Below are 26,012 nucleotides of genomic sequence, written 5' to 3'. Positions count from 1 at the left end.
GATTTGATTTAGAGCATATTATATTCACCCTATTCTAAATGTTGACCTATTTAAATATTTTCAGATATTTTCTGAATCATAATTGTCAAAATATTTTGGGAATCATATACTTTTGAGTATTTTTATCAGTGAGAGTAGTCTCTGAATATTTGATATTCAAGTGAAACTTCAGCTTCCAAAAATGTCTTTGTTTTTTAAGAAATATTTGTGGTCTCAGCCAACTTCTGCAGTATCCTAATTGCTTATTTGTTTGTTTGATACATTTCCTTTGGTAGTAATTAGGAAATGCTAATTTCCTTCTCACTCATAGGAAAAGTCTACAGTGAGCGCTCTTTTGTGAGATGAATTGCAGGTAGTATGCTTTAAGAACTGCACATATAACTAACCACTGACAATGGCCAATACGACATTATTCTCTTGTATAAAATATTCACAATTTAAATCATGATGCTAAAATCAAATGTTCACATTTACCTTTATACTCTAAATGAAATCCAGTGTAACTAACAGATCCATCACTCCGAAAAGCCAAATGCATGTTATTTGAGCTGCTTTCTATCCTCTCCGGTAATTTGCTGTCTTGAAAGCTTCCAATCAAGGGACTATTACTGTCTGGCCCATCATATATATAGAGGAAATCATAGTTTGGTTCTATGCTAAAACTAAAAGAAAAGAAAAAGAAAGGAAGGAAGGAAGAAAAAAGTGGAATCGTTATTACTAAGGTTTTAATCATAATAGTCCCATAAATTATATATTAATTCAATCATTATCTTTAAAAATAACAGATTCTGTCAAAATAAGTCAATTTGAAAATACCCCTGGCAACAGCACACTGAATATGCATATAAAATCAGCACTGAAAAAAGAAAGAAGACATCTTGATATTTTCAAGTATTTCTAAGTTGGCATTATGTCTACAGGGAATACAAATGACTGTAAGGCAAACAATTTGTAAGCTGCTGAAGGATACAGGATTTGCAGTCAGAGTTTAGGTTCAAGATGCTTGTGTCCTTGTTAGCTACATATTCTTAAATTACTTTATATCAGTAAAATGTGTAAGACATTAACTGTACTTTAAAATTTTTCACCAGATATTTTGCATCTCTTTTTGCTTTGTGTCCATGAATCTATTTGCCTTGAACTTCAAAACTTAAGAGCATTTTTGTTTTAAAAGTGAACTCTACATATCAGATTCAAACAAAAGTTGGAAAGATAAAATCTGCATTTAAATTACTCAAAGCATTGACATTGTACTAGGTATTCTTTTCCTTGAAAGTAAATATATTTTCTTCTTTTAGAACTTAATGTAGGCAAATTGAGCCAATCACTCTTCACCAAAATTAAACAGTGTGTAAATAAAGACATTTTAGCAAATAAACTATTCAAATCAATATTTAAATGTTTCAAAACTTGCATAATAAACTTGCCTTAACAACCTTCAAAGTATGAGAGTCATCCTATAACAATTATAGAACCCACATACTTAGAAAACTGAAGACATAAATATAATGATTATTTTTCCTAAAAACCTGAAAAGATAGTACATTCTATCTTTTACAAATAGTTTCATAAATATTAACTTGTTTTTTGTCAATAATCCTGTGGTATAAGGAAGAGATTATCATTTCCATTTTCCCAATGAGATCCTGATCTGTCAGTAGTCTCTCTTAGGTCACATAATCAATGATACAACAGGAAATCAACAACTCCTCACACACTTCATGTAATACAACCTTCTACCACTCAGTCATTAACTAAAACAATTTTTAAATAAACTGAACCCTGTATCATACATCCTGACATTTTTAATGTTTGTACTGCCATTTCCTCTACTATAAAAATGAGAATAACAATATTTACTTCAGAAAATTGTCTTATAGCTGGGTCTTGGCATAAAACTAACATTGCCATCAAGTGTTGCTTTGTTGTTACCATTATCAGTGTACTACTACAAATTATAAAAATGAAAATTCCATATATTTATACTTTTGAAATTTTTCATGAATTTGAATTATCTTTACTCTAGTTTTTTTTTTTTTTTTTTTTAACCTGGGTTTCATATATTGGCTTCCTTTGTGGCTCAGTTGGTAAAGAATCTGCCAGAAATGTGGAAGACCTAGGTTTGATCCCTGGGTTGGGAAGATCCCCTGGAGAAGGGAAAGGCTACTCACTCCAATATTCTGGCCTGGAGAATTCCATGGACTGTATAGTCTATGGGGCCGCAAAGAGTCAGACATGATTGAGTGACTTTCACTTTCATATATTAGAAAAAATGTTCAGCTTAAAAATTTACATAAAAACCAAGCAGCTGTGACACTCTAGCAGAAGGAATAGCTGTGTTACAAGAGCCAGCAGACATTAGTCTTGGACACTAAGATCAGGAACATTTCTAGAAACTCTTCAAGTTGTTGATACCTAACATTCCCATTGAAATCTCAAGGAAAAGAATTAGGCCAGGTTTTGTGATACAGCTATTACTTCATGTGAGGAAACAGAGGCTCAAATAACATTATTATAATATCATTTATTATAATATTACTCATTCAAATAATAACTTACCCAAGGTAACACAAATATTAGTAACAGAGCTGGGGCTTAAACTCAGCAATTTCTTTGCCACACAAGAAGTTGCATCCTCCACTATGTCAGTACTAAGCTAACCTTTCAACTGATGCTGATAAAACAACAAATGTAAATTTTGAATACCTCATGTAAAGTTCTATCAGGAGACAAGTTCTTCTGAGAAATTACATGAAGATTATCCATCAAATTCTTGACAGTTGACTTAATAAGACCACCAGAAAGAATGGTACATGGTGTATTATATATATATATATATATCTTCCCAAGCCTAACAGTGGCGCTGCACAGATACTTCAAAAATGTTTTTGATGGTGCACATATGGGAGAAAACATTCCTCAAAATGCTGACCTTTTAATCTTTAAGTTTAGGAAACATAGAATCTTTTTTTTAAATTTTTTCTATTTGCTTTTATTAAAAAAAATTTTAATTGTATGTTAATTGCTTTAAGATGTTGTGTTAGTTTCTGTTGTGCAACAGTGTAAATCAGATATAAGTATACCTGTATCTCCTTCCTCTAGAGCCTCCCTCCCATCCCCTCATCCCACCCTTCTAGGTCATCCACCAAGCTGAGTTCCCTATGTTATACAACAGCTTTCTATTTACTTGTATATCCTGATCTTCTATCTTCATGTAAGATCTGTAAACTTAGAAAACATGCCTGCCTTGTTCAGAAACACTGTTGGCTCAGTTCAACCATTTTCTTTTTTCTTATACTGTTATTTATTTATTTTTAAATTTATTTTTATTAGTTGGAGGCTAATTACTTTACAATATTGTAGTGGTTTTTGCCATACATTGACATGAATCAGCCATGGATTTACATGTGTTCCCCATCCCGATCCCCTCTCCCACCTCCCTCCCCATCCCATCCCTCTGGGTCTTCCCAGTGCACCAGCCCTGAGCACTTGTCTCATGCATCGAACCTGGGCTGGTGATCTGTTTCACCCTTGATAGTATACTTGTTTCAATGCTATTCTCTCAGAACATCCCACCCTTGCCTTCTCCCACAGAGTCCCAAAGTCTGTTCTGCCCATCTGTGTCTCTTTTTCTGTTTTGCATATAGGGTTATTGTTACCATCTTTTAAAATTCCACATATATGCGTTAGTATACTATATTGGTCTTTATCTTTCTGGCTTACTTCACTCAGTATAATGGGCTCCAGTTTCATCCATCTCATTAGAACTGATTCAAATGAATTCTTTTTAATGGCTGAGTAATATAATGGCTGAGTAATATTCCATTGTGTATATGTACCATAGCTTCCTTATCCATTTGTCTGCTGATGGGCATCTAGGTTGCTTCCATCTTTTGAAGCAGTGATGATAAGTTCATGGAGAGAGGAAAGGTTATGAGGAGATAATGTTTCATGAAAATCAATAAACTACTCAACCTTTAACATGTTTCCTCTATACTGGAAACTGGTGAGAGATGCACACTCATCAGCCTGCAGAACTACATTGGAATCTATGCTGTTATATAGAGATTTTTAAATTGTTTATTGCAAAATATTAGTATTGAAATTGGTAAAAAAAAAAAAGTAAAATGTCATATAAAAATAAATATTCCCTAGTGAAAATGCTAATGCAAAATAAACAAAACAATTTTTAAGATGTGGAAAGGTATAGGAACTCACCTGATAAATGCCAAGGAGATAACATAGTCTGCATTGACGGTGATGGTCCAGTCACAGTCCCTACTATGGGGATATGGATGAGGGAAGTTTGGTGAAAGAATAAATCCTGAAGATCCTGTTAAATTGCCTCCACAGGGTGCTTTAATTTAAAACAAACAAACAAAACCCCTTAAGTGATTAATAAAATTAATTATCTATCAGTATTTAGAAAACACATATCTAAAATTGTTTACAGGTTTTTGTACAAACTCGATTTTTTATAGTACTGGATGCTTAAATACTGCATGATCTTTCAAGAAAGACCATTAAAATACTAAATACATACAGAAGTGAATTTAGCTCCTTTATTGGATTTAAAAGACAAGAAAAAGTTACATTTATACTTCTCTTCCTTGCTATTATTATTTTAATTCTTTTAAAAGAAACACATTAAGAAGAGGAGTAAAAATGATTTCCTCATAATTACTAAGAAAAACTCTGAAGGTTACTGAGAAAAAAAGATAGAAACAAAACAAAGCAAAGCAAAATCTCTAATAATATGTGGGATAATAGAATATGAGGTATTTGGTTCATTTTCAAATGTTCCCTGATACCTTTATTTATGGAAGAAGAGGCTTTGATAATAGTTAACATGTGAAAATGGACAACTGAGAACTGACATAACTTTATAATAAAACACTCCTAAACTGAATGTTAGGACTTCTCTGGTAGCTTAGCTGGTAAAGAATCTGCCTGCAATGCAGGGGACCTGGGTTTGATCTCTGGGTCTGGAAGATCCCCTGGATGAGGACATAACAATCCATTCCAGTATCCTTGCCTGGAGAGTCTGGATGGACAGAGGAGCCTGACAGACTAGAGTCCAGGGGGTCGCAAAGAGTCAGACACGTCTGAGCGACTAAGCACAGCACAGCATATACTGAATGTTAGGATATTCTTAAATTCTAGTTGCCTGACTTGTTGATGAAAATGGACAGTTACTACAGTTATTATTATGGCCTGACAAAGGTTTCTGTAACACTTCAATGGAGGTTCAAATAATTGTCAGAGAAATTCAGAGAATAGATTCTTTAGGGGGTTATTTTTAGAGCCTGTTAAACACAGCCTGATTAGAAAATAATACATAAAGTTGGCAGCTTAGGAAACTTAGAGCAATTGAGATATGGAGGGTCCTGGTGGTGGAGTGAGACAGTGTGGATGTAAACATACATGTGTGCACCTGAGAGAGAGTGACTGAGATGGAGACTGGGATTCTCATGGTGTCATGATGTCTTGTGCACATATCATTCCTCTTGTATCTGAGCTTTGAAGTCACAGTTTTTCTCAGGTAAATTTTATCATTGAGTTATAAGTTATACAGGATTCTTCTGACAGCACAAAACTAGTTTTCAAAGGAGAATTTTGGTTCTGGCAACATTTCAGATTTTTGTTCTTTGCCTGAGCCTAGATATGTAATATCATTATTAGGATTTGGTAATCTTTACCATCTAAATAATGGATGCCTGCTGACTCATTTCCCCATGACCTTCTGCAACCTTAGCCTCAGTGTCGCTGTAACAACAGATGACCTACTCTGCCTAGAGTATTTATTTGCTTAGACTTAATTTATTTACCCTATCACCTGTCTGTTTTTGTGATATCATATCAAATAATTAAACAGACTATCTCAACTTTCTCTAGATCTCCTTCTTCAAACTTTAATGCTCCCTGGGTATTTTTCTCTACAATCAAGAGGGTAATGAGTTCCTCCTGTTAATCAGGATAACACCCTAAATTTGGTCACACAGTTTCTCTTTTTGAGAATTGTATTCATTCATCTCCTTTATTCTCCGGCTTCTTCCTTGTTGCCCACAGGTACTCAAGTCTCTTTCATGCTAAAAATAAAACAAAGCTCCCTCTAACCTATTTCCTTTCACTTTTTTTTTTTCCAACTGAAAATGTTGAATTTTACCTAATGGTTAAGAAATCCTCTCATCCTTCTGTGTTTGGTTATATGGGATCACAGTTAATAACCCCTCTTTAACCATCTAACTAGATAAGGTTCACTTATCCTAGATAAAACCTAAATAAGCCCCCTCAGTTTTCTGTGACAAAACCAGGCACAGACCTTGTAAACTCTCTTTCTTTGACTCAAATGATAAGTTGAATTGCTTGTACTCACAGATAAATCACAATAAACTAAACAAACTCTGCTCAAGTTTCTCTCCTTTCTCCAGGTTCTTGAACTCTGATTCTGCCTCAGCTTTGAGCCGGCACACAACCTAAGGACAGGCTGGACCCAGAGAACAACATTCTGGGCCACCCTTTCAACTCACTTCCCCACACCTTGCTCTTGTTCACCTTGTGTACTTTTTTCCATAAGAGAAAAATCCCCTTTTCCTAATTCTTCAGATGCTTGAAGATGTTACTGTCACGTTTTCCTATCATAGTAGTCTGCCCCTGCCCCCATCCTGTAATAACCCTTTTTAGCTTTTAAATGATCACCACAATGAAATGAGTGAAATCTGTCTTATCATAGAGATACAAAATTAAAGAAAAAAATTAAAATTCTTGTGATGAGAACTTTTAAGATTTATTCTAACAATTGTTATATATTCATATAAGATACAGTTGTGTTTCACATCATATTGTACATTATATCACCAGTACTTATTAACTGGAGAGCTAAATATCTTGTACTTTTTAACCATCTTCATACAAGTAGCTTTCCCCAACTACCTGACTCTGGTAACCACAAATCTGATCACTTTTTCTATGAGTTTGTTTGTTTTTGAATTACAATGGACCTACAACACTCTGTTAGTTCTTGGTGTACAACATAGTGATTTGTTATTGCTATACATTACAATGGTAAAATTCTACAATAATTCATTTTTAATAAAATTATCTCCTTAATTATTTTGAATTTATTTATTTTTATTTTACAACTAAGGCTTCTGAAAAAGTCTAATCTCATTCTCTTTCATCACACATGTACTATATATACCTACAGGCAGACTAACATAATTAGCAAAGAATGTCACATTGGAAAAAAAAAAAATATATGGTTTCTTATTTCTCAAAGAAAAGCACCAAAGTATTTATCCTGAGAAAACTTAGGTCAGGCATAGATTTTTTTCATTTTAAATTATAGATAGACAATAATCTTTTAATTGCTTAGGGATTCTCAATGTCTTCATCCGTTCCTCCCCACTTCTCATTCTCTCTCCAGCCATTGCTATTTCTCTTAGACCTCTTGCCTCCAACACAAACCTTTCTTAGCTCACCCTCAGATGACTTTTGTACTGACAATAACGATGCAATTTCTGCCTTTATCTTTCTCTTCATATCTGTAACCATCCTTAACTGTTGACTTTCACCTTAAATTCACTCTCCTTTTGGAATTTCACTTTTTTCTTTTGATGTCTTTGTACAGACCTCAGTTTTATTGGCAAGCACCTCTTTTACTTCATCTTATAATTTTGGTATTTTCCTGAATTACTTCCATAATCATCTCTAATTTATACTCTATTACATTCTTCCTGTTGACCATATCCAAATTGTTACTTTATCTTCCACTTACATACTGATAACTCCTTTTTCCTATCATCTCCAGCAGATTTCCCTGCTTAATTCTAAACCATATCCCCAAGTGCTTACTGATTATCTCTACCTGATAGCCTATGGGTACATCAAACACAGAATATCCAATATACCCAAACCTTAGCTCAAATTTCTCCTATATTCCTAGATTGTTTGATCATGGGCTTCCCTGGTAGCTCAGATGGTAAAGTGTCTGCCTACAATGCGGGACACCCAGGTTCAATCCCTGGGTCGGGAAGATCCCCTGGAGAAGGAAATGGCAACCCACTCCAGTATTCATGCCTGGAAAATCCCATGGGCTGAGGATCCTGGGAGGCTACAGACCATGGGGTCGCAAAGAGTCAGACACGACTGAGTGACTTCACTTCACTTCACTTCATTATCCATCCACACATAGATATTTTCACTCTATCTTTTCTTCTCTAATACCACATTTTTAGATCTGACTCTTAAATGCCTCCAGAATTAATGGTTTTTTTTGGTTTGTTTATCATGCCTCTAGTATAATCTAGCATAGTCGGACATGACTAAGTGATTGAGGACACACACAGTATAATCTGTTTCCGCCAATTCATCTTCCCAGTAAAAATACCTAATCATATTATGTGCTCAGTCTCTTCAGTTGTGTCTGAGTCTTTGCGACCCTATGGGCTATAGCCTGCCAGGATCCTCTATCCATGGGGTTTTCCAGGCAAGAATACTGGAGTGGGTTTCCATGCCCTCTTCCAGGGTATCTTCTCCACCAAGGGACTGAACCCGCATCTCCTGCACTGCAGATGGATTCTTTGCTGCTAAGCCACTGGGGAAGCCCAATCAGATTACACCCATGCATAAAAGTCTGCTGGTACTTCACATTGCCTAAAAGATAATGCCCCCGACTCCGGTACAGCTTTCATGTCTTAACCCTTGCAACTTTTCCATTTGGATCAACTACCAATCTAGACATGTAATTTACACTCAAATAATTATTTAGTTGTTCCTTGTATTAACATGCCTTTATGCCTCCTATTTGTTTTTCCTGAAATGTCTGTTTCCCTTCTACATCTATGTAACTCTTTCTTATATCTCAAGATTCATCACTGCCTCCAGGGAGTTTCCAGTGGTTAAGAATCCTCCTGCCAATGCAGGAGACTCAAAAGATGTGGGTTCCATCCCTGGGTCGAGATTGCCTGGAGAAGGAAATGGCAATCCACTCCAGTATTCTTGCCTGGAAACTCCCATGAACAGAGGCACCTGGCCACTACAGTCTGTGGGGTCACAAAGAGTCAGAAATGACAGAGTGACTGAGCACACACTAGGGAGTTTTCCTAGAAATTTTCAGCCTGGGCTCTATGGCAGCTCTCTCCAGAACCCCCTGATATCCATAGCAACTTTTGCCTATCTCTATCACTTTCCTTACTGTATTTTATTTAAATATTCCTTTCAGGTGTCTGCTCATCTTTAATTCATAAGGTAAAAACTGTCTACATGTTATTTTCTATGTGAGATTTAGCATATACTACACATTCTACAAATGTTTGCTGAATTGTTACTGGCTCCTTGCATTCCTTATGAAGATTAATGATGACTAGATTGAATGACAACCTAATTTGTAGCTATATGCTTTGATAAAAATAATGGCATATTTTGTCTTTGGAATTTTTGAAATCAAATGTGAATTTTGAAAGTATTAGAAAAGTATGTCTAACAGAAAATGCATATATATATGAATTAAGGCAAGAATGTTTTTGTGTTTTCCTTCACGTTCTAAGGAAGTGGTATTATTAGTAATTTGGGGGGACTGTTGTAACAATTTTATTGGTTTGTTTCAGTTTTATTTTTCACAGGAAATAGTGATCTTTTATCATTAGCAATTTTATGCACATGACACATCTACATTTACATTTATAGTGTATATTCTTTATCACATAGGATATAGGAAAATCCATTATACAAATTTTAGGTATCTTACTGAATATATTTTGTGATTATACTACTATTTGAGCATAAAGTCTTTTAAAATTATTTTGATTCAATTATTTAAACTACTTATTGAGGTTTTCCTGATAAATTTCATTGCTGCAGTAGATTCTGAAAATCTGTAAAAACCACTGAGATAAGCAGAGACATTATCTGACATTTGTATAAATCCCAAACAAATCAACAGTAAAGAAAATTATCTTTGCTTTAAATATAAAACTTTGCTATAAATAAAACTTTAAATAACATTTGGAAAATACATTTTTATTTTTATGTATCTAATCATAAAGCACCAAAAATAAGATTCTCTTTAAATCAAATACATTAATGAATTAAAATTTTATTTAGGTTCCAGGGAATTCTGACATTAATGATTTGTTCTGAGTGTAGTTTCTGTGAGATAGTTACATGGGCCACTATTGATAATGATTTTACAATATTATTAATTTTTCTCCCCAATTCAGTTTTACTTGTGTCTACTGTCCTTTTCAGCAGCCCACCCACACTAATGCTTTTGTTATTTACCTTCATATTGAGTGCTGCTACTTTCTCTCTGTCAAAGTAATCTTCACACTGTCAATTTTGTTGGAATGAATTCTATTAACTCTTTTAAAGATGACTGTCCTTTTGTTTGGTATTTGCTATAAGGCTGACTACTTCTACATGCAAGCAAAATGCTGTATGCTCCATGGTCTGACACATAGACTTATGAAGTTTCTAAAAAGTTGAGGGTTTAATCTTTGGCATAGTATTTCCAATCATGGACTCCTTTCTTATCAGTTTCAGAGATCAAGCTTTCTGCAGCCTTAGCAATTTTTCAGACATTTTTTTTAGGTTATTTTCTTCAGAGAAGCTCTAATGCATATCCTCTCCTCAAGTGATCTTTTCCTATAAAAAAATAATACACAGCACAAAAATCCTTTTAAAAAATTCCCCAAACTGCTCCATTTAAATAAAATTTAGTGTTCAACATGTTTTTCCTAAAATTATTACCTGCTGACTAAAGTCTTGTCTACAAATGGAATTTTACAACAGCCTATTTAGTCTTTTATGCTTCATATTTTTGTGTTTTCTAGAATTTCAGTGTAAAGCTGTTCAATATTTCAGAATTCTCAACATAACATTTGATATACTATAGCCTTTCTGATAATTCTAATAAATAGCACCCATTTAATAGGTGTAAAAATCACAATAACTCAAGAAGTTCCAAGTAAGTTTCTGAAGTTGTGTCATTTTCTCTTTACATAGATGCCCTTTACAAGATGCTCAGTCAGATTCCAATTAATTGGAATGTAGCATTTTGGTTTAAGCATTTTTTAGGTAACCTGTGTAGTAAACAAATAAATGAAAATTTCACTGTTTCAGTCTTTCCTTTGAAAGCATTTTTTCCTTGTATTTTTTTGTCTGCATTTATGAGTGAAGTTATAATAAAATGCAAAGCAACATGTTTAATGATTTAGAATCTTTCAGTGATACATACATAGTGAGCAACATAGGTATAAATGGAAATAATAAACTGTAAAGGGAAATATGGCTAAAGCTGAACTGGCTTAAGGTATGCACTTATTTTGTGCTTTTTTTTCAGCCTCTTTAATAAGCTTTGTCATTATCATCTGCCCCATTTTCTACAGAAGTCTAGAAATACCTAGAAGTCATACCCTGGCTGGTTTGAGTCTTTAGATATGTTTCATTTTCCATATTAAATACTTTTTGTTAATTCCAGACTATAAAATGAAAAATATATGATATGAAAATTCAGACTATTTAGTTTTCACTTTATTAGAAGTAGGTTCATAAGAACAGAGAACTCTTCTATATTATTTTTATGCTAAATCGTCAATGCCTATAACAGTGTGTAGGACACACTAATGTATTTGAGTTTCCATCTCATGCATAAGAAATATAAAATGAATAAAATAAATCTGAATAATTGAGTGCTTAAGTACTAAACACTCTTTTCCTATTATCATGTGACTCTGTGAAATAATTAGTGAAAATGTATTTATGAGTTAGATATAAGTGAACAAAAATAAGTCTTTCTCTCCTAAATGTGCTAAATTTGCATGCTAGAAGAAATACAATGAATAAGAAATGGAATCTTCTCTCAAGTTGCTTACAGTGTACCAAAGGAAAGGATATGCATATAAATAAAGTTTTGAGTAGACAGGACAAACTTCGGTCAAAATGCATTATATTTTCTAGATGATACTAGAACCACAGGTTTGAGATTGAATTAGTTGAATCTAAGAACCTTAATGATGAGATCTTTTTTTGTTAAGATTATATAGCATGTTTTCTCACTATTTTTAATCCAAAGGTTTTTCTCACACTTGGTAAAGAAATAATGTGTGTCTTGATTTTCAAGAGTCTAATTTGGAGATTCAAGAACAGGGCATGGAAACAAAAGACAGAGAGTTGGAAGTATGAACCAAGTGGTTGCAAATCCGTAAATCGTCAAAATAAAAACTGATCTGGAATACATGGATTGAAGGAAAAATCAAAGCCCTAAAACTCAAATTTAAATTCTGATAAAACTTTCTTTCTTAGAAGAAATAACGATTAGAGAGGCAAGATCAATATGGCCCATTTCAAATACAGTGTCTGAATCCGTTTTGTAGATTTTAAAAGTACTGGATAACTACATTTGTTTGGCAGATGATATATACTTTGGCAGCCTCATACTTTGGTCACCTGATGCAAGGAGTCTACTCATTGGAAAAGATCCTGATTCTGGAAAGACTGAGGGCAGGAGGAGAAGAGGGTGACAGAGGATGAGATAGTTGGATGGCATCAATGACTCAATGGACATGAGTTTGAGCAAACTCCAGGAGATAGTGAAAGACAGGGAAGCCTGGTGTGCTGTAGTCCATGGGGGTCACAAAGAGTTGGACACAACTTAGTGACTGAACAACAACGAACAACAACATAGCAGATAAGGCAAGATGAAGGTTTTTCAAGAACTTTGATTCTAAACTTTTTTGGAAGAGTGTTAAAACCACTAAGAATATAATGAAATTATAGACCCGCTCTCTCCTCAGGGGAAAAATAATAATGATTTACAATTTTGTGCATTTTTTGGAAGGTCATAGACCTCTGAGATCTAGAACCTATTCCAGAATAATGTTCTTAATAACACTGAAACCAGATTTTAACCATCATTTCACACTTACATAAAATTTTAATTGTTCTAAATTCATACCTATACAAACTGGTGGGCTGGGCTGCCAGAAGTATCGATTTTCTACCTGAATGCAGGTTATTCTTTCCTCTCCTTGAAGTTCATATCCTGGGTCACACTGAAAAACCACAGTGTCTCCAGGTTCTCGTCCATCCCCATTTCGAGTTCCATTCATAGGAACCCCTGGGTCACGACACGCAGTGGCAACAGAACCTGTGAACAACAGAAACAAACTTTTAGTTTTGATGCCAACCAAAATAAATTTCAGAGTTCCAGACCTCATATTTGAGAGGCTTCTACATGTCTACATGCTTTAAAAAAAAATAACTTAAGAATGCCTGGGTCGTAATTCCCTGTGCTATACAAATATATCCTTGTTGCTTTTTAAATGAGGTATAATTCCCTGATGGCTCAGCAGGTGAAGAATCCGTCTGCAATGGCGGAGATGTGAGTTCAATCCTTGGGTCAGTAAGATCCTTTGGAGGAGCAAAAGGCTACCAACTCCACTATTCTTGCCTGGAAAATCCCATGGGCAGAAGAGCCTGTTGGGCTACAGTTCATAGGGTCACAAAGAATTGGACATGATTGAGCATACACATATATTGCATATATAATATATAAAAATTATCTATGCTGTACATCTGAAATTAATATAACATTGTAAATCAACAATACCTCAATTTGATAAAAAATATTGCTAATTTTTAAATACCTGCATAATAAATACTTTTAAATTGTTTTTTTCATAAATAATTTGTTAACTTGTTCAAGCAGTAACATGACATTTTAGTAGCTAAATAATAAATCTACTCAAAATTCATTATTTTGATGCTCTCTGAGAGACATTGTGAAGAGGATGAAGAGACAGCTGCAAATCAGAAGAATATATTTGCTTGGCCTATATATCACAAAGTACTAGTATCTAGAACATATGAAGAACTCTTAGAACTGGGGCAAAAAAAAGAAGAAAAAATCAAATTACAAAATGGGCAAAAAACATTTCAATAAAGGGGATACCAGATGGCACATGAAAAGATATTCAGCATCATTAACCATTAAAGAAATGCAAATTAAAACCACAATGAGATACCTATCAAATTAGTTAAAATTAAAAAAAATATATGGTAACGCCAAATGCTGGGAAGATTCTTAAAAAAAAAAAAGAAAGAAAATGAATTACACATACACTTTTGGCAGAAATGTAAAATTGTACAGCCACTCTGGAAAGACGACACTTTCTTGAAAAAATAAATATATGCTTACCATGACCCAGTAAGTGTACTCTTGCATATTTATTCCAGTGAAATGATAACTTGTGTTCACATAAAAATGTGAACATGGATGTTCACAGGAGTTTTCTTTGTCAGAACTAAAGACTAAGAGGACTTCCCTGGTGGCTCAGATGGTAAAGCGTCTGTCTACAATGCCAGAGACCTGGGTTCGATCCTTGGGTCGGGAAGATTCCCTGGAGAAGGAAATGGCAACCCACTCCAGTACTCATGCCTAAAAAATTCCATGGACAGAGGAGCCTGGTGTCCATGGGGTTGCAAAAAGTCAGACACTGACTGAGCGACTTCACTTCTTCTTCAAAGACTAAGAACAAACCTAATGTCCTTCAACAGGTGAACCATTAAACTAAATTCATACCATGGAATATTGCTCAGCAATAAAAAAGGAATGCTGATACATAGGACATCTTAGGTGTATCTGAAAGCAAGTATGATGAGTAAAAAAATACAATAGCCTCTACTTAGGTAACATTCTTGAAGTGACAGAATTACAAAGTAGGAAAACAGATTACTAGTTACCAAACATTGTAGGGGGAGGAGATGGAAGGAGATGACTATGAGTATAAAACATTCAAAAGAGGGATCTTTGTGATGGAATCACATTGTGGTTTGCCTCTGGTGGTGGTGATCAAATCTACATAGAACTATATAAACAAAATAAACATACACCCACAAAGGAGCATATGTAAAATTAATGAAATCTGAATAAGGTTTGTGGATTGTATCAATGTCAATTTTCTGGTTGTGATATTGTGCTATAGTTATACAAGAAAGTGTCATTGGAGAGAATTGGGTAAAGGATATACAGGATCTCTATTATTTCTGACAACTGTATAGAAATCTAAAATTATCTAAATTTTAGTTTAAAAAATTATTAGAGGAGAGTGGTATGGTACTACAGGAAAACAACTGTTCTTTTATTAATATATACAATATATGGCACATTTAATAATATAATTAACTACATCATACAGGTTAATGGAATAGGAACAGCTTAATTATTTTGAATTACTACAAAGCAGATTTACTCTAAAGCACATGATAATTAAGTATCAAGACAAACAATTGACTTTTTTATTTAAGCTATTATTAAACTATATTCATAAATGTAGGTTCAGTACTTGTATACATTATTTTTTAAACTGCATATTAAAGTACAAAAATTGCTGGATTACAGACACATAACTAGTACTCATTCATTTATTCACTAACTTAATATATTCCAGGCATTGTGTTGGGTGCTAGGAATACAAAGGGGAAATAAGCAGACACAAAACTGAACAGACTTTGAATTGTTCAAACTGTGTAGTGTGGCACCTATGAACAGATTCTGTTGCATACATCCCTAGTAGGTTAATAACCAGGCACACAGGTAGGTAGGTAGCTATAGATAGATAGATAGATACATACATACATACATACAAAGTTTCATTAATATATCAATCAATCTGTTTTAATCCACCAGGCATTCTTTTTGTAGCTCATCTGCTTAATACACATACATACACAACAAAGAAACGAGAGGATCTCACGTAAGTATTGCAATGTTTTGACTCTCCAAGTCATTTGGGATCAAGGGGACTATATCGATTTAAAAAATAACAAAGACTCTAATATTTGTGATATGCATAAAAGCTGAAATGACAAAAAAGTGATTTCATATATATATATATATATGCACACACACATAATCACACACATATATGTATACACACACATATATAACATACACAAAATGAATAAAACAAATTGTTTAATATACCTTGGAAAGCGTGAAAGAAAGTTATTTTTAAAGGGTTAATTTTTAAAGGGCTACTTTTTAAAAAGGTTACAAAATGTAGACTACAAATATCATTTTACCTATCACTTAAATTAAAACCATGTATCATTATACACATCATCAGCAATCTTACAGTTTTGCTTCATTGTACTGATCAACTAGCATTTCTGAACAATGGCCAAGGACAAGGACTTAACATGTATAATTCATTTCATTCTACTAACAACCCAATCAGTCAAGTGCCATTATTGTTCTTAAATATTTTAGAGGTGCAAAAACTAGGAAGATTAAGTAACTTTTTAAATATTACATAAATTAGAGTGCAGAACCAAGGTTTACACCCCAGTTAGTCTGGTTTCAGAAGTCAAATTTTTAAATAATACAGGAGAATGTCCTCTTCTACCTGTTAACTGTCCTCAAGGTACAATTTCTTTCTTAGTTAAATATAATAAATCTCATTAAGAAATTATTAAAAATACAGAGAGTACATCCATAAACAGAAATGCTATAGTGTGCATAAAAGTGTCTATCTTAAAATATTTGAATGATCTTTTGAGTTATTTTTAGTTGATAATAGAATAAAAATCGAACTCATATGGGATAATATGGAGGGAAGTGGGGCAGGGGCACAGTTCCAATTTCCAAGTGGATTTGTTCTCTAATACCTATCAGTGTTCCTTAGCAGAACATCCATCAGGCATCACAGGGTCTGGCAATTACAATCTTTTAATATTGATAGACACTTTTTTGGTAAATTTTTGGGATAAACTCAGTTATTAAGTTTTAATTGAATTGTTCTGGGATGGTTTCCATTAACACTAAAACTGATCTATGAACTGGCTTTACAATATAAAAGTGGATTGGGATGTTCTACATATAATATTTACACTTAGCAAGTTTTCATTGGAAAGGAGTGATATAAATGTAAAATATGCTACAGCTATCAAACTGAAAAGCAGAATGATATAAAAGGTAATGAAAACAATTTATTTTGTTGTTGTTTTTATCATTGTTGTTGAGGCTTCCTATGTGCTGGACTCTTGCATCTGCAAAAAACTTGAAGCTTAGTATGAGCATTCTCAAAAGTAAAAATGTACATACAGCAATGTTACACAAATACTGAAATGAAAGCAGTTAGTATAACTGTGGCTTACCAGAATTTGAGACAAAAAAGATGTTTGGGCCCTATCATCAGATTTACTATGCTTCAGGATTTAAATTGGAACCTGGTAACTAAAATCTGAACGCTTCAATATGACAGCTAATATATGTAAAAATATTCATTTGCCTTTGGGGCTGGTTGACTTGAAGGAAGAGAGGTGGTAAAACTGTACCATATCTTTTCTCTTAATTAATAAATAAATTAGGAGTAAGATTTTAAAACAAAATAGAGAATGACAGGGTTTAGTAAAAGACCAAATATTTTTCTTCTTGGAATTACTTGAGTTCTAAAGGCAATTAGTTAAATATACACAGACACAATGACTTGCTGTGAATGCTATTGTCTTATTTTTTTTTTACTTATTCAAAGTTTAAATCTATACTGGCTATTCACTGTGTTTGTGGGTAGGCAAAATAACATTTATTTTGGCATCAATCATTTTTGTTTTATGTATTAAAACAAAAGCTATAGCCATTGAAGAAAATAAATAGCCATTTAAAACACCATGGACTGAAATAATCTCACAAAATTAGCATGATTTAAAAGCAATTATATAATATTAGAAAATAGTAAGTATTAGGCACATGTGTAAAAATAGGTTAAGAATAGTTATTTGACATTTATTGTTTAAATTTATGGAACATACAATTTTCATGATAAATAATTCTCATTTGCTTTTATTTCTGCTGTTTTATATATACATATATATATAAAACACAGGGTGTTTTTTGCTAGTAAGTATTTTAATTTATCAACTATTTTATATATATAAAATCTAAAAAGCTACACATTAGAAATAATATATTTGCCACCAAATTATTAACATAGATAATTTCTATTTATTTTCCTAAATTCTTCAGTTCAAATTACTTCAAATTTGATTGCTGAAACGAATATCTGCATTTTTTTCTATTAGGTTTAAGTATGACATTCTTGATTTTTCCTAACAAAAATATGTAAGGTAAGCACAAATTCTAACAGAGATAAAAGGTCTTAACAACCTTGCCTCATCTGCAATGATATAAAGAAAGGAACATTCTAGAAAGTGCATATAATAGGCTTAAATGCTATCCTATCCAAATAAAGCTTGGATGTAACTTTCAAAACCTAATGAAATTGACAATGAAAAATAACTTCCTTTCTTTGTCTTTCCCCCCAAAAGGAATGGACATTTATATTTTGGTTAGTGAAGAATAGGAATTATCAAGTGTTTCACAGCTCTTAGACCAGTTGATTATTCAATAGAAACTGTAATAGTTACAGGGAAAAGGTATATAAATAGAAGAGAATGTGATTAGTAAAGCAATATGTAATATTTATTGGACACTTGCTATCTTTTAAACACTTGTACTATGAGCTGTTTCTCATTGGATTCACAAGAAGTCTGGACACTATTATTATCCATATTTTTCCAATGAGAAAATTAAGGCTTAAAAAAGATAACACTGCTCTATATCACATAGCTGTTTAAAGTGGACAAAGTGCCCTATGCACACATGAGACCATAACCTAGGGACATTTCTTAAGTAAAAATGATAGAACCTTTGTAATAAAAAGTACTGAGACTGTGAACCATAGTATGGAGCACAAGTGAAATCATGACTTCAATGGAAATTTCTAAAATATGTTCAGTTCAGTTCAGTCGCTCAGTTGTGTCCCACTCTTTGCAACCCCATGAATCGCAGCTCGCCAGGCCTCCCTGTCCATCACCAACTCCCGGAGTTTACCCAAACTCATGTCCATTGAGTTGGTGATGCCATCTAGCCATCTCCTCATTACTACTCCTTAAATGACATTATAAAATCAGAAGAAAAACTACCTTATTTGCCTATCATCCCGATAGGAGAAATAAAAAAACCTACATATTTAATAACATTTAACTTTAAATATATTAATTTCTTACTTAAATTGCACAGATATTAACAATGCAGTCTTATTCACAGAATTTCATTGGTATACATTGTGTCAAACTGAAAAAAATCTGTTTATCTAAGAAAGAGATATATGTTGAAAAATTATATGCAACATGAATGACAATTAGAATCGATACCAATATAATAATGATGATTATGATTATTGTCTCTATTGAGAGCACATATTGTACAAAACACTTTACTAGAAGCTAAATTTATATACTCTTAGACTAAAACACAAATCCTTATGAAGTATTATCATCCCTATTCTAAGTGAGTAATACAAGCTTCCCAACATATTATGTGCTTATTCTTAGCAGATGTGGAACTTGAACTCAAGAAACAGCAGGGCTCCTAAGTATTACAGTATACTGTCTCATTAGAAATCTACCACATTACCAGATAAAACAATAAAAAGGCATGCCCTACTAATGGAACTTTGACAGTTGTTTCTTAATGAAAGAACTGGGCCAAAAAAGTTAGAACTAGTTCGAAACAGAAAGGCAAGAGCAGTTTATAACCCATTTCTTGTTCCTGATATTTCACTATAAAGGGAAACAAAGAAGAAAGACTCAGGGTTATTTTGTAGGTATTATTAGAAGTAATAAAAATACAATTTAACCTGCTATATGCTGAATTTGGGCTTCACGGGTAGCGCTATTGGTAAAGAATCTGCCTGCCTGCCAATGCAGCAGACATAAGAGTAAGAGATGTGGGTTCAGTCCCTGAATCTGGAAGATCCCCTGGAGGAGGACACAGCAACCCACTCCAGTATTCTTGCCTGGAGAATGCTATGGACCGAGGAGTCTGGTAGGCTACAATCCAAGGGGTCACAGAGAGTTCGACACAACTGAAGCGATAGTACATCACACAGAATGCCAAATTTAGCCATGTATGTGCCAAATGGTATTAAGTAACAGTAACAAGGACATTTCCCTCCAGTTGTTTTCCTCTTTCGCTCTCTTCTTCCTGCTTTCTCTCTCTCTCTCTCTCTTTTTTTTTTTTCCAGAATTCTTTTCTTACGGTTCTTTTAGAGAATAGAAGCAGTAAAGTAGGAACACCCTCACTGAATCTCTGGCATCTGTACCCACATTCTCTGCTTCCTCTCCTGTTGCAGTGAAGAAGATGTCCTTGCTCTATGTAGGGCTAACCCTAGTTCTTGTGCTGCAAGGACTTCATTCCTAAACATTTTTCATCTCTTTAATTCACTAGGTTTTCCTTCTGTACTGGGTCACAACCAGTAACATACAAATGTGACTTATAACTTCCATCTTAAATAAACAAACTCTTCATTACATTCTCATCCTCTTCCAATTGTTTTCTTGTTCCCTTCCTTTCTTTAGTAGAACACTTATTAAACATCTGTCCTGAGGGAGATATCTATACAACTGTCTCCAATTTTATCAGCCATATTCATTTATCCTAATTATATATATATGTCTTTGTATGTAATTAAAAAAAGAATTTATATTCAAGTGAGGAAAGTTTATATTAGTATTAATTAGGAATTGTTTTTACAATGTTTTCAGTCTTTACCAATAGTCTAAATCCACTGAAAGAGTTAAATGCATTTATTGTTAAGCAACAGGGAACCTAATCAAATCAAGCTTTGCTACACCCTATGGATAAACAGTCCTCATATATAAGACATTGAAGAGAATCTTGCATAAGAGTTAAAAATAGTTCATCAAGTAAATATGTGTGAAATGAATGAATGAATGAACCAAACTATAGTTACTTCAATGTATGCTTAAACTTTATTTATAATTTAGGATTCATTTCACACTGGGGAACATTTACTCCAAGTGAAGTAACAACATTTATATTACATTTTAATTTGTGTTACTCTATACGGATAACCTGAGGCCATTTTTAGAACAATATGAATAGCACTAAATACTACAGAAAATGACTGAGTTATCACCATTTTTATAACTCATCAGTACTGTAAATATACTTCTGACTTTTCATTTTACATTTGTTTTCATCTAATTTAATTAGAAATGTGCATTTCACCTAAAATGGTCCTAACTAACACATGCACATGTTTCAAATATATTATGGATGATAATTCAGAGATAACATTTGAATTACCATCTTGGTTACCCTGGGCTAATTAATACTCCAGTTTTCTTGTGGCATTGCTTTGTACAACAAAGAAAAAATACACTAAAATCACTTAGAAGTTCTTGCATGTCCTTTCTGTTCAGAAAGCTGATTTTTTGGTATAAATTTGTTAATCTCAAGAACTTTTGGAAAGCCTCAGATTTGATACAATTGGATAAATAATACTATCAAAAGCAGAAGAAGTATACTATAGTAAGAAAGGGAATGAAAGATGATGCTGTGAAAGTGCTGCATTCAATATGCCAGCAAATTTGGAAAACTCAGCAGTGGCCACAGGACGGGAAAAGGTCAGTTTTCATTCCAAGCCCTAAGAAAGGCAATGCCAAAGAATGCTCAAACTACCAGACAATTGCACTCATCTCACATGCTAGTGAAGTAATGCTCAAAATTCTCCAAGCCAGGCTTCAGCAATACGTGAACCGAGAACTTCCAGATGTTCAAGCTGATTTTAGAAAAGGCAGAGGAACCAGAGATCAAATTGCCAACATCTGCTGGATCATCGAAAAAGCAAGAGAGTTCCAGAAAAACATCTATTTTGCTTTAATGACTATGCCAAAGCCTTCGACTGTGTGGATCACAATAAACTGTGGAAAATTCTGAAAGAGATGGGAAGACCAGACCACCTGACCTGCCTCTTGAGAAATCTGTATGCAGGTCAGGAAGCAACAGTTAGAACTGAACATGGAACAACAGACTGGTTCCAAATAGGAAAAGGAGTACATCAAGGCTGTATACTGTCACCCTGCTTATTTAACTTATATGCAGAGTACATCATGAGAAACGCTGGGCTGGATGAAGCATAAGCTGGAATCAAGATTGCCGGGAGAAATATCAATAACCTCAGATATCCAGATGACACCACCCTTATGGCAGAGAGTGAAGAGGAACTAAAGACTCTTGATGAAAGTGAAAGAGGAGAGTGAAAAAGTTGGCTTAAAGCTCAACATTCAGAAAACTAAGATCATGGAATCTGGTCCCATCACTTCATGGGAAATAGATGGGGAGACAGTGGAAACAGTGTCAGACTACTTTTTGGGGCTCCAAAATCACTGCAGATGGTGATTGCAGCCATTAAATTAAAAGACACTTACTCCTTGGAAGGAAAGTTACTACCAACCTAGATAGCATATTAAAAAGCAGAGACATTACTTTGCCAACAAAGGTCCGTCTGGTCAAGGCTATGGTTTTTCCAGTGGCCATGTATGGATGTGAGAGTTGGACTGTGAGGAAAGCTGAGTGCCAAAAAGTTGATACTTTTGAACTATGGTGTTGAGACTCTTGAGAGTCCCTTGGACTGCAAGGAGATCCATCCAGTCCATCCTGAAGGAGATAAGTCCTGGGTGTTCATTGGAAGGACTGATGCTGAAGCTGAAACTCCAATACTTTGGCCACCTCATGCGAAGAGTTGACTCATTGGAAAAGACCCTGATGCTGGGAGGGATTGGGGGCAGGAGGAGAAGGGGACGACAGAGAATGAGATGGTTGGATGGCACCACCGACTCGACGGGCATGAGTTTGAGTAAACTCCGGGAGTTGGTGATGGACAGGGAGGCCTGGCGTGCTGCAATTCATGGGGCCGCAAAGAGTCGGACATGACTGAGCGACTGAACTGAACTGCAGAAAGGGACACTGGTCAGATTGCCATAGTTCCCTGAATTTTGTCTGCCTCGTCAGTAAAACTGACATAGTAATAATTTACCTGACCGATTTAGTATTAGAAAAAAATCTTAAAGTATTATTCTAACAATTACATTGCATAATTGAAAATTATATGATATGAAAATGTCAATTCTAAGAAAAAGACCAGTATATTTTACTATTCACTGTGTACTCTAAGAAGTAGTTGTATATTTTGCTGCAATATGTCAAGAAACTTCAGCAAGGTCATGGTCCAAATTTGGTATTCACAAGGCCTTATACTGTCCTCTTCAGTTTTATTGCCTTATACTTTTGTATTGACTAAGAAATGACACTATATTCTCCACTTCTATCAATAAGGAAATCAAGCTGAGTAATAGGAATATTTAACCTGAAAAGAATCTCATCAAGAATCAAATCAATCAGAAAATATTTGACATGCAGATGGTAACCTAGAGGTTGATTTCACCCTGGAGAATTCTGCCCTTGATTGAGTCCTTGATTTGTATGAGATCCACCAATTTTATAAAGAATGTTCAACATTATTATTAGGCCTACACTCTGCCAGCTACTCAGCAATGTGGCTATCTTTAGAATTTCATTATGTTTTGGAAACACCTAATGATATGGCAAATAAGGTTATAGTAGATGACAAGATGACAGAGATATTCCATGCATGGGATGCAAAAGAAACCTCAAAGCTAGTGTTGTAGTATACTTTCAAGTACTTTATATAAACATAGTGTAAAAAATACATATTTACTCATTTATTCACCAGGTAATTGTTGTAAACCTACTAGAAGCCAAGTATGCTTGGTATTGGAGATGCATTTTAATAAGATGACCCTGAATATTCACTGGAAGGACTGACGTTGAAGCTGAAGCTCCAATACTTTGGCCACCTGATGCCAACAACTGACTCATTGGAAAAGACCCTGATGCTGGGAAAGATTGAAGGCAAAAGGAGAAGAGGGCAGAAAAGGATCAGATGGTTGGATAGCACCACCAACGAAATGGACATGAAAATGGGCAAACTTCAGGAGATAGGAACAGGGAGCCCTGGCGTGCTGCACTCCACGGGGTTGCAAAGACTCAGACATGACTTAGCAACTGAACAATAACACCTCCATACCACCATCGATTCTTGTGTTCTAATATGTGGACAAAGTGAGGATAAAATCACTGGTATAATGTTTTTTAAATCAAAAGTCATGTTAGATTGAAGACTGTCAAAGATACCTAGGTACCTTACTGTACCTAGTACCTTACTAGGTACCTAGTACCTTACTGTAAGGTACTTACTGTAACTTACTGAAGACTGTCAAAGGTACCTTACAGGAAATGACTTTATATCCAAGATTATAAAAGATCATGTGCCGTGCTTAGTAGCTCAGTTGTGTCCAGCTCCTTGCGACCCCATGGACTGTAGCCCGCCAGGCTCCTCTGTCCATGGAGATTCTCCAGGCAAGAATACTGGAGTAGGTTGCCACGGCCTGCTCCAGGGGATCTTCCCGACCCAGGAATCAAACTGGGGTTTCCTGCATTGCAGGCGGTTTCTTTACAAAGGATTATATAAAAGTCTAATTTGAAATTGAATTCCAATATTTGGAGATTAACAGAATTAATTAGCAAAAAAACAGATAAAGAAACATACAAATATTTTACATAGTTCCTACTGATAGCACATAATACCAGTGTGTTTAATTTTACATTACAAAAAATTCCAACACAGTCAGATTCATTTAACATTTACTACCAGATGTAATGCCAAGTTCTAGTTATATAAATATTAATAGGGTAACATCTTGTCCACCAAAGGAACATAATCTAAGAGGGATAGCAGATATGTATATGTCTTTAATATAAAAAAATGTTTATTAAAATCAGGTAACATTTGTCATACAAAGTGAAAAATTGTGGGCATGAAATAAAAAACTAAAAGTGATTTAAATTATATAATTATAATATGTATTGACACAATTTTACATAGATGTACTTTTCAAAATAGTTATCTATACAAAAATTACTCAAAATAATTTCTAAAAAGTTAAAATGCCATATATCTATGCACACAAAAACATCCTCTTAACATGAATTAATTAAACATTAAAAATAAGAGAAGCAAAATAATCATTTGTGGTACATGTGTACATTCTTTAATTGATTTTTTTAGACATATTTAATGTCATTTTACTCAACCCATTCCAGTATTCTTGCTTGGAAAATCCCATGGACAGAGGAGCCTGGTGTCGCACAGAGTTGAGCGTGACTTAGTAACTAAACCACCACCACCACCGATGCCAGTTTACTTTTTTTTCTTAAGTATATAGTTTTCAATATATTCTCATTTTTATTGGTATTGTTAAAGCTATTTCCAATATATTTTAAATTGTTGGTATGTCAACAAATGTCTCCACAGACCATAATATTTTTAATTGAGAAAGCTTTCTCTTTACAGGTATTGAGGTATCCAGTAAGCATAGAGCTAATTCTTTGAAATAGAGGAAAGTTTCAATTTGACTTTATGTCATAAAACAATGTGTAAATATTTCAGCTTAAGTATTTTCACAGATATTAAATCTTTACTTCTTTTGGGACACCTTTCTTTGATAAAAAAATTTCACAATATAAAACTTACCAAATTGTCTTAAATTATGATTTTTTGAAATATTTCACTTTAGGTTGTGTATGAAAAACAGTGCTTCAGATACAAATGTTCCTAAGTCTGAATGACAATGAGCAGCAAAAGCAGAAACTAGTACTGATATACTAAAATTTATATATTTTTGAATCAGTATTTCTTTGTCATACATATTGAAAAGGTTATTCAATTATTTTGCTATACATAAAAATATTTGTAAATATTTGTAAATTTTAATGATAGTTTTATTTTGACAGAATTTACTTGGTTGCAGTTGTGAATCATATGTATTCCACAACCAATTCAAATCTTTTTCTTAATAAGAGCTTTGTTTTTGTCATGAAGTTGCATGTCACCAAAATTTATATTTGTACTATTATCACAAAAGAAAGTTTATCCTTAATACTATAATTTTAATATATGCCCTTTGTCTCATTTTTAAAAATATTTAAAAGATAATTGTTTGCTTAAAAGTTAAAAAAAAAAGTCATGTGCTGTTAACATAAATAGAACTAAGATAAGTGAAAA

General features: G+C 33.9%; 1 protein-coding gene across 1 annotated transcript in view; it reads right to left on the bottom strand.

Moving 5' to 3' along the window:
* CSMD3 (CUB and Sushi multiple domains 3) overlaps positions 1–26,012 on the bottom strand; it is a 1,322,573-nt gene that overhangs the window by 288,029 nt on the left and 1,008,532 nt on the right. The window contains exons 28-30 of the mRNA XM_043879976.1: positions 12,956–13,147; positions 4,219–4,357; positions 475–662 (exon numbers count right to left, since the gene is read on the bottom strand). Of these exons, the coding sequence (XP_043735911.1) occupies positions 475–662; positions 4,219–4,357; positions 12,956–13,147 (519 nt within the window). The remainder of the gene's footprint in view (positions 1–474; positions 663–4,218; positions 4,358–12,955; positions 13,148–26,012) is intronic.

This window comes from Cervus elaphus, chromosome 21 (assembly GCF_910594005.1).
Source record: "Cervus elaphus chromosome 21, mCerEla1.1, whole genome shotgun sequence".
Taxonomy (NCBI): domain Eukaryota; kingdom Metazoa; phylum Chordata; class Mammalia; order Artiodactyla; family Cervidae; genus Cervus; species Cervus elaphus.
Note: the sequence above shows the minus strand (reverse complement) of the source record. Positions and strands in the feature narration are given on the sequence as shown.